General features: G+C 32.6%; 1 protein-coding gene across 1 annotated transcript in view; it reads right to left on the reverse strand.

The window, feature by feature from the left end:
- Positions 1 to 13,450, reverse strand: part of LOC137627178 (microtubule-associated protein futsch-like) — a 176,376-nt gene that overhangs the window by 87,970 nt on the left and 74,956 nt on the right. Inside the window, 4 exon segments of the mRNA XM_068358255.1 lie at positions 5,195 to 5,287; positions 7,128 to 7,292; positions 11,815 to 11,872; positions 11,874 to 11,992. Of these exon segments, the coding sequence (XP_068214356.1) occupies positions 5,195 to 5,287; positions 7,128 to 7,292; positions 11,815 to 11,872; positions 11,874 to 11,992 (435 nt within the window).

Raw genomic sequence — 13,450 nt, forward strand, 5'->3', positions numbered from 1 at the left:
TACAAATAGTTTGTTTGGCAGTTCAACACTTCCTCTCATTGTGTGAATACCAGAAACCACTAGCAGAAGAATTGTTGAGCTTTTCGCTCTTGGTGTGGTCACTTTTTTCTTGCTATTCATAGTGCTCGTGAACTGTAGCGGCATTCTTATCATGACTTGAAGCAAAAGAAGAATCTGATCTAACAATTGGGAAAAGATAGCCCTTGTAAGACTGTACTAAGCAACAAAGTGGGCGGAGGCACCTCCTGATACCCTTACCTTGAGTGAGTACTAACCCCCTGGAGAGTTGGGGGGGGGGGGGGTGACTGAGGCCATGTTTGCGGTAATTAGCAGAGAAATCTATATACAATAGTAAGTAAGTTTAGTTATTTTTAAAGTAATTGAGAATAGCTTCTAAATATCATTGACAATGGCAATAGTATTTAATGGTGATGTTGTGATGTGTTTCTTGGTATTCTTGTTGCAAAACTTTAAAGGCCGATATCTCGGCTTTCGTAGTTACTAACATTCAAAACTACGACACTTTTCTCCATTATTTACAAAGATAAGACATCGTTGGAAAGAAATAAAAACTTGAATACTTCGATCAGAGGAATTCCAATTGTAAGGTTATTTGAAATTTTGTATAATTTTCAAAATAAAAAAAAAAAATTCTTCTAATCAGTATTTCCACAGTTTCATTAGCATTAATCATAGCAAATAATATCTAATTCAATGCAGTACTTTTTGAGAAAAAAAATCTTAACTTTCATCAGGACGGCATGGCTCGAGCCCAAAAAGAGAAATAATTTTTGTCTGATTCCAATAAATTTAAAACAGAATCACCAGAGTAATAATACAAATAACATATGTTGAAATTGTATAAATCCAATATTTAACGATTTTGGCTATAATGGACGACGATCCCCTTAAAGAGCCTTGGTTTACATAACAAAATTGTTGGACTTTAGGGCCTATAGTGGCGGCTGGGGATGTAATCTGATAACATTGTAAATTTAATCATTAGTTTGGTTGATTTATGCTTTAGGGTTGGGGTCTAGTAATCTTTCAAATTCAATTTATTAGTTTTGTAAATTATGCATGTCATCCTATGGTAATTAAGCATTTGTAATATAAATGAATAATTAGGTGATACATTAATATTTAACAATGGCAATCCGAAGTTATTCGTATCCAAAAACCTAGACTACCAGTAGCTCTATGACAATTGATTGATTATGGGAAACTAAATGTCCTATCTCTTTCTTTCACTGGCTAACCACAACCAATAATGTGTGGGAGTCAGCAATATGAACATCAGGGGAAGTTCTTAGAAATGAATGGAATTTAAATAAATTAAGTTATTTCTATTCTCACTTGATTTTCATATACATGGCTACCCTCCTTCCCACTATTTTTAAGGGGTAATGTCGATATAACCAAGCTTCTGGAGGTGAAAGCTATATGAACACCAGGTGAGAATAGAAATAATTTTAGTAAAATTCTGTTTTTGTCACGGAATGTAACTACGCAAGTTCAAAATTTAAGCCGTACTCCACTATACAACATTTCAAAATAATTGCTATCTTTTCATAAAAATATTGATAAGATAAACAGAAACACATACAAGACCTGAAAATCAATTTCACTGATGAATTCATGGTACAGTACCATCTGTTTTCAACATTTTATTACAACCAAAATCTCAAGGTAGAAATGCAAGCTATGTGCATCATGCTAGGCATTGGTGCATGAATTCCCATAAGCAATAAACTGTGCAAACACAACCATGCACCTTCCTTTCTATATGAAATGGCAGCCTCAGAAAAAAATAAGAGAGACTTTCAGATATAGCCGTATTGCTTTGTTTCAAAGTTCAAAAGTTTCCAGTTATATAACTCTACATTTTTAGAAAGAAAAAGCAGTACAATACATAAAAATAACCACCACCTGGTTTTAATTCACCGTGTGCCATCACACAATTTACAAAAAATTTTCATATCTATCATCTTATCTTCATCAAAAGATCATTGCAAAAGTCTGTAAAGCCATCAATATCCATAAATGATAAAAGTTTGATAACAAATAAAATCAACACACAATTAAGCCACCACATATTCAACAAAAATAATTTAAATAAATTCTTGATCCTCATACAGAATAAAAAAAATCGTGCTTGTTATTATTTTGAATAAAATTTGTTAGCTTTAAACTTTCAAGTAGAAGACATTCCAGCTTATCATTAATGTAATTATAATTTTTCTAACTTACACGATTTAGTAAAAGCTCATATTAGTTAAAGTACTTGAACTTTTTAAAAATATACTTAACCACTAACTTTAATTCTGCCTTACATTAGTAAAATGTCTTTAGCATCCTTTCATTCTAAATACATCTTTTATTTTTGTTAAAATTTCCCATAGGCAGGATAAACTTTTCTTTACAATCACACATTCAAAATCTTTCTTAACTGAGCCAATGCAGCAATCTACAGCACCATGCTACCATAAACATCATTAGTGTATATTTTGTGCTCATAAGCAGGAAGGAACCATTGGCATTTCTAATACATCTGTTAATTACATATGGGTATCCCAGAAAAAATGAGCCTGAACAACGACAACTAATGAAATGTAAAAATGTATAAAAAAAAAATTAAAATGATGATAACTAAAGTAATGTAAAAGTGTATAAAATCGAAAAATTATGTCAACTAAAGAAATGTAAAGGTGTTTAAAAGCTAAAAATTACTTTAAAAATGTAAATTGAATATGAATGAAAAGGCCAAAAGAAGGAGTAAAAATCTATGTATTAATTTATCAATCCATATAAAGGAATCTAAATATGGGATGGGGCCCAAAATTAAATTAGTGGCAAGAAAACAAAGCTGTTAAAAACAGACATCACATCAAATGTGAGCTACTCCTAACTTGAAGCCCAATATAAATTTTGGGTACGTATGATACAAACAAAATGGCTCGATATATTAGTTTTCAATTGAAAATACAGTATTCATAAAAACACTAAATTAGATGTTATTTTGTCTTCATGAATCCTCTGTATTGTTACCTTACTTATCCTTATTGTTTGGCGTTAAGGTAAATTAATCCTATTGACAAAAGTAACAATGAACTTTACTTTGGAAACATCTTTTTCTTATATACATACCAAGCCCTTCTACAAGGGGGTAGCAAAGTACAGAGGATGTTCTATAATTTTAATATGAAAATAAACATTTATGAGAGGGTGCCGGGTTGCCCCTCTCATCTACAGGAAAAGTCTGGATAGATGTAGTATAATTCTAATAAACTCAACCTATCTCAACAAACTGACAAGTTTTTTCTATCTTGCATGACTGTTATGGTGATCATACATACCTTTGTTGTCTATCAAATTTTCAAAATGCATGTGAAAATGCATGGAAAATAGCTCTCAGTACAACTAAACTAGTTGTTCCTGATTTTTTTTATCCTTTCTAAGACTTTTGAATAAACTATAAGCCACATGGGACTACGCCTTAATGAACATGTTTCTCCTCCGACCTTTTAATGACGACTGAGAAGGGGTCATATATCAAGCTGCCAGAACCAAAGCCACAAAATTAAATAAACATAAAAAAACAAGATACCTGCCACAAACTAGGGCAGTTGACCATAAAAAGAAAGTGGGAGAAAAGTATGTGATGCTACAGTCCCTTTTTCAAACTCCAACAGTTAGAAGGATTTAACTATCAACAACCTAACTACTGTTCATATTCTAGTCTGAAAATTTTAGTGTTAGATCAAGAGATGCACTTAGTGTATATACATTACTGTAATAAAAACACACTTAACCAAGATGGCACACAAAAGGTTTTGTGTAATAGGAGAACATTCAGTTTTGAACGAAACTCGCCGTCGTAATTATTTTTTCATTATTGTAATTTAAAGTTTTTATTCAAAAACATTCATCTAACTTTACATTGTTGAAGGTAACAAGAATAACCAAATCAACGTTCAATGCTACATGAAGACTAAGAGAATGTTAAAACCACTAGCCAAGAAAAGATAAAATGAGAGCCCTCTGATCATGTGAGGGTTTGGAGACTTCCTAGCAATGGAGATAAACAGATGAGAATAGAACAGGTCATATTTTCTTTCAAGAAAACCTGTTTTCTCTGCAAACTAGTCACAGCATATCTATAAATGCTAAAACATAAAATAAGAGCTTTGCTTTTTGTATGAATAGACAATAACCATCGATAAGAAATCTTGGTAAAATTTGTATTCTTCAAGAAGTTTTCATGTAAAGTAAATCTAGTATTAATGGAACTGTCCAGTCTTACTCCAATGTAACTCAAAAATGTTTTGTTTATACTCTATGGGAATATTAGAAAGTTCATGAAAAAATAAATGCAGTGAAAACTAGAATAACAAGAACCCTTAAATGATACACTGATACTTTTTCTACACAAACCTTCCAATTATGTGAATAATTTCTGCAATGATGCAAGACTTAAGATTGCAAGAAACGGTTCTAGATTAATCCCGATGTCAAGAAAAAAAGCTAAGGCAAAAACTGTTTTTACAAGTTTAGAATTTCTGACTCAGATGTTGACAATAGGAGCAATCTGAATAACCCTTTTTAAATCACTATACTGTAAAATAGAATTTATAGAAGTAAACCATGCTTGAAGAAAAATATTGAAAATATTCAAATTAATAACAATAATGAGCTGTATTCTTTAAATATCAAATTTCACATGTATATAAGCCATTTATAATAACAGCTTAGAATATAGCAAATAATCATATTTTATTGAATGTTTATAATATATAATTTAATAGAATAAACCTTGCAACCTACAAATTCTCTATACAACATACGAGCTATAAATAAATAATGTAAAACTAGTATGGATAATACTAATGCTGAATAATTTCAGCACAATACAACACTGCAACTCATGTCACCTGACATTAGACCCCAAGAAGTGTCATCTGACACTAAAAGATATATGCATTACTTCAATATTGTACATTATTAATACTAACTAAATTATCATAATACCAAACTCTTCTCTCCATTTAAGTAAATCTACCAATACAGGTAAAACACCCTCCAAACAGCCTGCTACCAAGTTACTAACAGAAAACATACTGCAACAGGTTACCATAAATACAGTACCAGATGTTAAGAGCATCAAAAATAACGTTAGTTCTTAGTATGACAATACCTTCTCCAAAAAACAGGTCATTAGGGCCAGCTAATGAAGCTCTTTGATGTTTAGATGGTGGTGTGTTATCTCCTTGTGCAAACCAATAAGCATCTGAGGAAGATACAAGTTAAGAAGCATATAAGCCCCAGCAACCACTTCTTAAAAGTTACTCTCGGGTATTTTTCCTCTCACTGGAAAAACCCACTCCACAGCTCATCTGGAAAGTCTTTGGAGTTACCCATCACCAGGGAAGCAGTAATAATGTCCCCCTTAAAACCACTCTTTTTCCAGCAGTGTCAGTAAGCAGCAGCAACAGCATAACATGATAGACGAAAATGCTTCTCCAAGCCCCAAGGATCGACAAATCTGGTGACTACAAATAAAGCAGGGAAGATGAAAATAAGAACTAACAATAAAAAGACAAAAAAGGAAAAAATTATAAAAAAGCTACACAAAAAATAACTGCAAATTAAATAATAGTATAATAATGAGACTTATACCTGGTGCACTGCAATAGTAAAAAATTTTTAAGAGATTAGAGGGGTGTGATAGAGCATGGCATCTGGAAACACACAACTCTATGCTATGGAAATCTACAGAAAATAAAATATTCATAATGATTTAAAAACTATTTAGTAATATGTACAGTGCTACCTCATAATTCTCAAAAACACATTTCACAATGTAAATTTATAACCAAAACAACAATTATAAAACCATATGTTATAGAGATTTTAAAATTATAAATATGCTATGGATTACTACTGATACAGCAAATATTTCCTTCTAGCTAAAATAAACGGCTACAAGAAAATAAAAGCTATGAGATACAAGATATGAAAAACTGTAAATAATATTAATTTATCAAATTTCATCTGCCCACCTTTAAAACAAAGTGTGATAGTCATAAACAAATTCAAGTTGAACAAAGTTGCGTTAAACAAATTCAAGTTGAACAAAGTTGCGTCAAGTGTTTATTTTCAGAGATCTACCAACACATGCCAAGGTAATATGCAATACTGTATAAGGATTTAGGTAATGAACTGTTTATTTGGATAGTTAATCATACAACTACTGTAAAATGTGTTTTTTCTTAATTTTACGAATTCAAAGCATATCCTCAATTCACACGTACAATGCAACTCGGCATTTTCTGTTGCCTCAATGACGAGAGATTACTTGATATGGAAATTTTACTTAATAGAGAAAAATGTATTCCTTAATTTCCTCCTCATGTAATCACTGATATTAGATACAAGATTTTTTTTTTCCATAAGAGGGTGAAGAGCTACAAATTCAATCTCAGATTTTCATAAGAAAAATTTATTTTATGCAGGTCAAAAACTTTCTTCCAACCATCATGAAGGTTATAACAAATCTAGCAATATCAATTTATGATTAAAAAGTTGAAAAAAGTAGAAAACCGGCCCGAATTTAGCTCATATCTGTATTATAGTAACCAAAAAAAAAAAAAAAAAATTCTGTTTCCCCGTGCTCAAATATAATGTATTGCATTAATTGAATACGGCATGAACGATTTAAAATTGAGCGTTAATTCATACCATTTTCTAGTTTTTTCCTGTTTGCATTTCTGAGTTTGCCTAGTTCAGCTCAGTAGAAGCTGTCGTATTAAAATAAAAACTATTAGAATTTATAAGTCACTACTAAAGATGAATCCTAAAGTTTCAGATGCTTTGTAATCGAGGAAATCATCACACAAAACCATCTAATTACTAAGATGATGATCATCACATAAAACATCCTTGTTACAGTAACCTACCACACAAATGGTTACTAAAAGCAACAAGTGTATGGTTCTAATATAATAAGTACCACTGTTGCACTACCACACTTCTCTCTCTAATAAAAACAAATCAGGTTAAAATGATTAGAACATACTGCACAAAAGAATGCCAGACTGTGGTAGTGAGCAATAAACATAGTTTGGTACCTTGATCAGGGAAATTACTCATGGAATTTCGTGAAGGAGGTAAAGGTGGCAGCCCTGAACTGGCATTACCTCTTCCTACTACCAGTTTTCCCTTTCCACCACTCCTGGCAGAAGGCATACCTTCGCCAATATCGATGTCACTCATCACCAACGAAAAAGTTGCTCCTAGCCAAGGCAATGAACAAAAATTATTGAATATAATATGGGGATATGTAACTTTTACACATTGTGTACCTAAGTGTCTCCCATCATATGATTACTGTATTGGAAGAAATGCATACATGATAACAAAATTCATCACTATGAAATTTTTATAAGAACCATTAATACCAGTGTCCTAAAGCCAGAAAAATCTTTGGCAAAATTCAAAAGTAAATCTGATTCTTAATCTTGGCTGCATGTTGAAAATTACATAAAATAGTGGCATATTAGACAAACTTTAAATACTGTTCATTACTGAATATGTACAGCAGTGTACTCATAGCATTAAAAATAACAAAGATAAAATGATTTACTGGGCAAAATTTTTATATTTTTCCTAACTACAATATACATAATTGAAAATACTGTAGATTACTGAGGTTTTATACAGTCTAAAAAATTCCTATAGGGTATCTCTTTCTTTATTTCTGGCAAACATACCTCAACACCCGAGTACCATTAAAAAAAATTCTTGCTTGTTCTAATTTCAAATCATTAATATGATATTTTATCATTGATATTTTGCCTTGTTGAACGTGCTCCGATGAATCAAAACTATTCTCCTATGACGTGAGTATCTCAATATCAAATGGGTTTTATAAAACATACTATATAGGCCATAAAAGTAATACAGTAATGTAGCACAGCATGTAATCATGTGCATTCAGCAACAATTATTTTACTTATTTCTGAAGCTTTCTTACGTAAATTTTAGCTAATCAAGAATGGTCCATCTAAATGCTTTGCTACTTTGAACATTACCTTATTCTGAGAAACAACCAGTTTTAAATGGCTTCCAAAGATTATGACATCAAAACCAAGAGTACTGTCTAAAAGCTTCATGGCATCGTAACCAGCTTAAGAAGTTTGTACAGTAGTTTGTTGTAGTATTGACTTTACTGTCACTACATTATGATCATAAGATTTTGCTAATGAACTGTGACTGAAACCTGTGATATCAAAATTTATATTGAGAAAGCCATGTGGATTGAATAACGAGATACTGAATCTTTTTTTTATATATTTCAAATATGTAAATATTTTCCAATACCAAAAGGTCTCTTAATTCATGTATTTATGATCATGATTGCATATTTCAACTGATTAAGTGTGGCCGCAAACTATTATTTTTCTAAAATTTAAAAGCTGAAAAAAATAAAATTACTTGTAGCAATTACAAAGATGAAAACTGCAAAAGATTTTAAAACACTAATCTTTATCTTCACATACAGTATAATATAATGCATAAGGAATTACAAACTCATCATCATAAGGCCCCAAGAGATTATCAATGTTACCTTAGTGAATATGTAACACCAATTCCAAGAAACAATAATAAAAACTATATCAAAATATTATATAAAAAGAATTGATAAAAATAAAGGGTAAAAATATTCGATAAAAAACTAGATATGAGAGAACATAGGTACAACATATATCCAAAGGAAATGATAGAAACAAATGGATATTTCCTGAAGAGAGCATCTGAAGTGTTGGTACTTGGATGCAGCAGCTAGAAAAGAAGAAACGCAAGGAGAACCTCAAAAAAGAATAGCTTTTACACCAAAGAGGCCTGCCGAACGAGGGTTTTAACACGTGTAGCTGATACTCTATTATTGTTGAAGCTTTTTAACAGGAACCACAGATGTAAATAAGTCAATTGATGAAGTAGCCTCTCGGGGGTACTTTTGCCCTCATTATTCCATTAAAAGGATCTATCATCCTTATTTGAACAAAATCCTGTTTCACATTTCCACCCATTTCAGAAAATGTTAATAATTAAAACTCAATAGAACAGGAATGAGAACTGTAAGACCTCCTCCGCAAGAATTCATGGTATTATCATATGGAGAGAGAGAGAGAGAGACGAGAGAGAGAGAGAGAGAGAGACGAGAGAGAGAGAGAGAGAGGAGAGGAGAGAGAGAGAGAGAGAGAGGAGAGAGAGGAGGAGAGAGAGAGAGAATTCCTTTACCTGAAAAAAAAAGTGCTTCAAAAATTAGTTAAAAAGGTCAGCAAGTGTCCACACACCCGAGTCTCATGGATGCAGCAATTGCAAATGCTAGACTGCTACAATGGCCACCAATGAAGGTACGGAGACCAACAGGCTACAGAAGTGAAGTTTTAACATCAATCAAAAGAAGCTGGCAGCAGGCATACCCTCCAAGAGACCTTTACGACATGACAATGTGCTCTGAGACAAGAACGCAATTACATGAGGAAAAAAATTGTTTTATTGTTGTGTATCACAACAAATTTGACATTACTTACTTGATTACAGAAAATATATGACAAAACATTTTACGGTTGCTATCAAGATCATATACATAACTGAAGACTAGGTTTGCTAATAAAATAAAAAAAAACAATATTCTAAATTACAAGACTTTTTTTTTGCTATGTACAATGGTAGGGTGCCTATGATGAAAATAAATAGCAAGATATTTTCATTTAAATAAGGTGAAAAGTTTTATAGATAAACTGTTCTACAAATGCAATCAAAACAGTATGCAATTATGATAAGTTATACTGTAATCACATCTGATCAGCATAAAATTGCTTTAGAAATGCAACTACTTATGCATTTCTTGGCCGTGTCCAATTGATTTTTCGCTGATAAAAATCATACCAAAAACATCGGATATGGGTCACATGTTGGAAATAGAGTATTTGAACCCACAGCCTAATTGGCAAAAATATGCAATAATGTCTATTGTGAATAATAAAGGCACTTACCAGAGTAAATCTAAGAAATTGAAAGGGGTAAACTTAGCTAAATTTAGACGCACCCAGAGAGAGACTATGTAGACGTCATTACTGAAGGCCCCTCCCACTCATTGATACTCTACTGTAGTATGACGTAGTTACTAGAAACTCCAGTCGTATTGCCACTTTATGAATGAAGACACACAAACAACTACCCCCCCTCTCTCTCTCTCTCTCTCTCTTCTCTCTCTCTTCTGCTCTCTCCTCTCTTCTCTCTCTCTCTCTCTCTCTCTCTCTGTATGTATGTATGTATGTATTGTGTGTATATATATATAGTAATATATATATATATAATATTATATATACTATATATATATAGTATATATATATATCATATATATATATATATTATATATATATATAAAAAGAGATCAGTAGAATATATAAATTGTTAAATATGGTTGATGAAGCTAGTCAGTGAGATAGTTTGCAGTCAAGAAAAAATCTGTCATTAGTTTGCAGGTCAAGAAAAAATCTGTCATCTCTTATTGTTATTGTGAAAATTTAGAAATACATTAATATTAACAAAAGCAGGTCTTGCAGCCACGAGGACAATTTACCAGAACCAGACAGCAGTCACGTAGAACAAACTGGCTTTGACGTATGATATGCTCTGCTGTCCTCCTCCTGTTATCGGCATGTTTACTATTGTGAATGGAAAGTTTACTGGGTATTACGTCTGATGTCATAGTTCACGTCACAACCTAGCCTCTCTGGGTGCGTCTAATATAGCTAAGTTACCCTTTCAATTTTCATATATTTACTCTGGTAAGTGCCTTTATTATTCACATTACATTACAGTACTGCATTTTTTTGCCAATTAGGCTGTGGCTTCAAATACCTATTTCCAAAATGTGACCCATATCCGACGTTTTTGGAAGGATTTTATCAATGAAAATCAATTGGACACGGCTCTGAAATGCACAGTAGTAGACTAAACTATAATTAAATATCAAGCCAAGATAAGCAAAATCAATGACATAAAAAGGACTAAAATCTAAATTTAAAATAATTCACAATAATAACTTTTCTCTAATACAAAAACACTTTAAGACAACCGATAAAACAATTTCTATCAAACTTCAATTGGAACATGCACGCAACTGTAACGTGGAAATCCATGACTTTTTTTTTCAAGTGAGGTGTGTGAATTAAGTAAATTGGTTCTGCCTAGCGACATCGAACCAGAGATAATAATAGTAATACTGTAGTGTGTGTGAAATTAAAGTATCTATACTGTAGTGCTACTTTACAATCCCAAAGACAGCGCCCATCACAACAACATTCATTACACACCAGTTATCTAATTAACACTTCCTCATTGGTATGCATAACGAAGGCCAATACTTGTCATAAAGCGGTTTAATGTGGAAAACCCATTTCTAACAAGATGGGTGTGCATAAAATACAATAGCAATGAAGAAAATATCCCCCTTTCAAGAAATTAAATGTGATATCAATGGGAATTCTTTCAAGTTTGCACGAGAGAGAGGGAGGGAGGTCTGAAAATTAAATTTGTTCGAACACTGAATTATAAATATACTACCGGTGTGGTAAGATATTTATGCAAAGGGCTGTCAAGAAGACGAAATGCTGTGAAACAAAACCATAAAATTCTGGGGGAAAATTAAATAAGATTCTGACTGACAGCCTTCGTTAAAGGAAAGTGTCCCGATAAAAAAAAAAAAAAAAAAAAAAAAAGTTTGCTTGCTTCCTTGCTTACCCTTCTGGGCTGGCGTTCTTTTGCTGGCAGCGGAGTTCTCTTGCTTTGCCTGCTGCGGGCTGCTGTTGTTGTTGCTGCTGCTGTGGCTGCTGCTGGGCAGAGTGGCCGTTCGCGGAGGGCGCGCTGCCCCCTGACCCGCCACCTCCACCGCTGTGTTCTCGACCATCACCACCCCCACCTGCAAAGGAGGATAAAGTTAGTCAAGCAATGTTATAGGATGTTAAAGAAAGAATAAAACAGGCAAGGGTCAAACATTTTGGCAGAATCACGCACTCAATTAACTGATCCATTTACTGGATAAAATCATGGAGAAGAACATATGCTTCAGCCAATTACTGTTTTACAAAATTCTCTCTCTCTCTCTCTCTCTCTCTCTCTCTCTCTCTCTCTCTCTCTCTCTCTCTCTCTCTCTCTCTCTCTCTCTCTCTCTCTCTCTCAACTTCAAAACACAATTTACCTTAATGGGTATTAATCTAAAATGTGTTACAGCATACAGGTCATCAATAATTAAATATAAAAATAAAAAGATTTTTCTTATGTAGTTTTTTAAGAATTTTGAATAATTTTAACAATAATTAATATTTGAAATTTTCCAATGACTTCATCATCACAACCCAAACCTATGAGATAGAAATAAGTGCGGACTTCTCTATTTAAATTCTTGGGTGTTTGTTATGAAGACAAGTTGATAATATTTTAGAATGCTTTTGACATGGACGCAGCCAAACATACGATTTTGGGTCCTATCTTAATCGGATGGATTGGAGGCATAACATCATCCTACTCGGCCGAGCAGTAGAAGCATTCCATTTACAATACAGTATGGGTAATTACAGGGATAATTCACGTTCCATCTTAACCTTGAAAATAATAGACGATAGTTCCAATCTAACACTTTATAACTAATGATATCTAAAACAGGGAGGTATGATAAACATGCAAAAATATTATACCATGAGGTTAATGAGTATTATGTACTTATGGTTGAGAAACCCAAGGCAATCAACATGATTTGCACTTCCATCGCTAAAACTAATATACAAAGTGAAGACAATAACTCCTCATCCATGATATATATATATATATATATATATATATATATATACTATATATATATATATATATATACTATATATATATATATATATATATATATAATGTGTGTATGTGTATATATTGTGTTTCTATTACCGAGACCCGAGATAAAAGCAAGACAAAATACGCATTTACCTAAAGATAGATCGTAAAATAATAACGAAAAGTTATCACTAATTAACAAAATTGAAGTTTATACAGATTTCTATTGACACGCTCAAACAATGAATCAATCAATAAACAAACTTCATTACCGAAAAATCAGTTATCATTAGCAAACTTTCCTTTTAATTGGTAAAACGCAACTTTCAGGATAATTAATGTGATGAAAAAACGAGCGGGGGAAAATGATACCAACTGCAGAATAAGTGTATTTTAAACGCCAACGACATGTCGGTATCAGGGACTGATTAGAGGCAGAAACCTGTTTTAATTTTCAGTAAATAGAGTGAATTCACACACGAGGAATTTAAAAAGTCGGGAGGAGGAAGGGGGATATAAAGAGAGGGAGGGAGGATCTGTTGTCCCATAAACAATCCAG

This window comes from Palaemon carinicauda, chromosome 35 (genome assembly GCF_036898095.1).
Source record: "Palaemon carinicauda isolate YSFRI2023 chromosome 35, ASM3689809v2, whole genome shotgun sequence".
NCBI classification, from domain to species: Eukaryota; Metazoa; Arthropoda; class Malacostraca; order Decapoda; family Palaemonidae; genus Palaemon; species Palaemon carinicauda.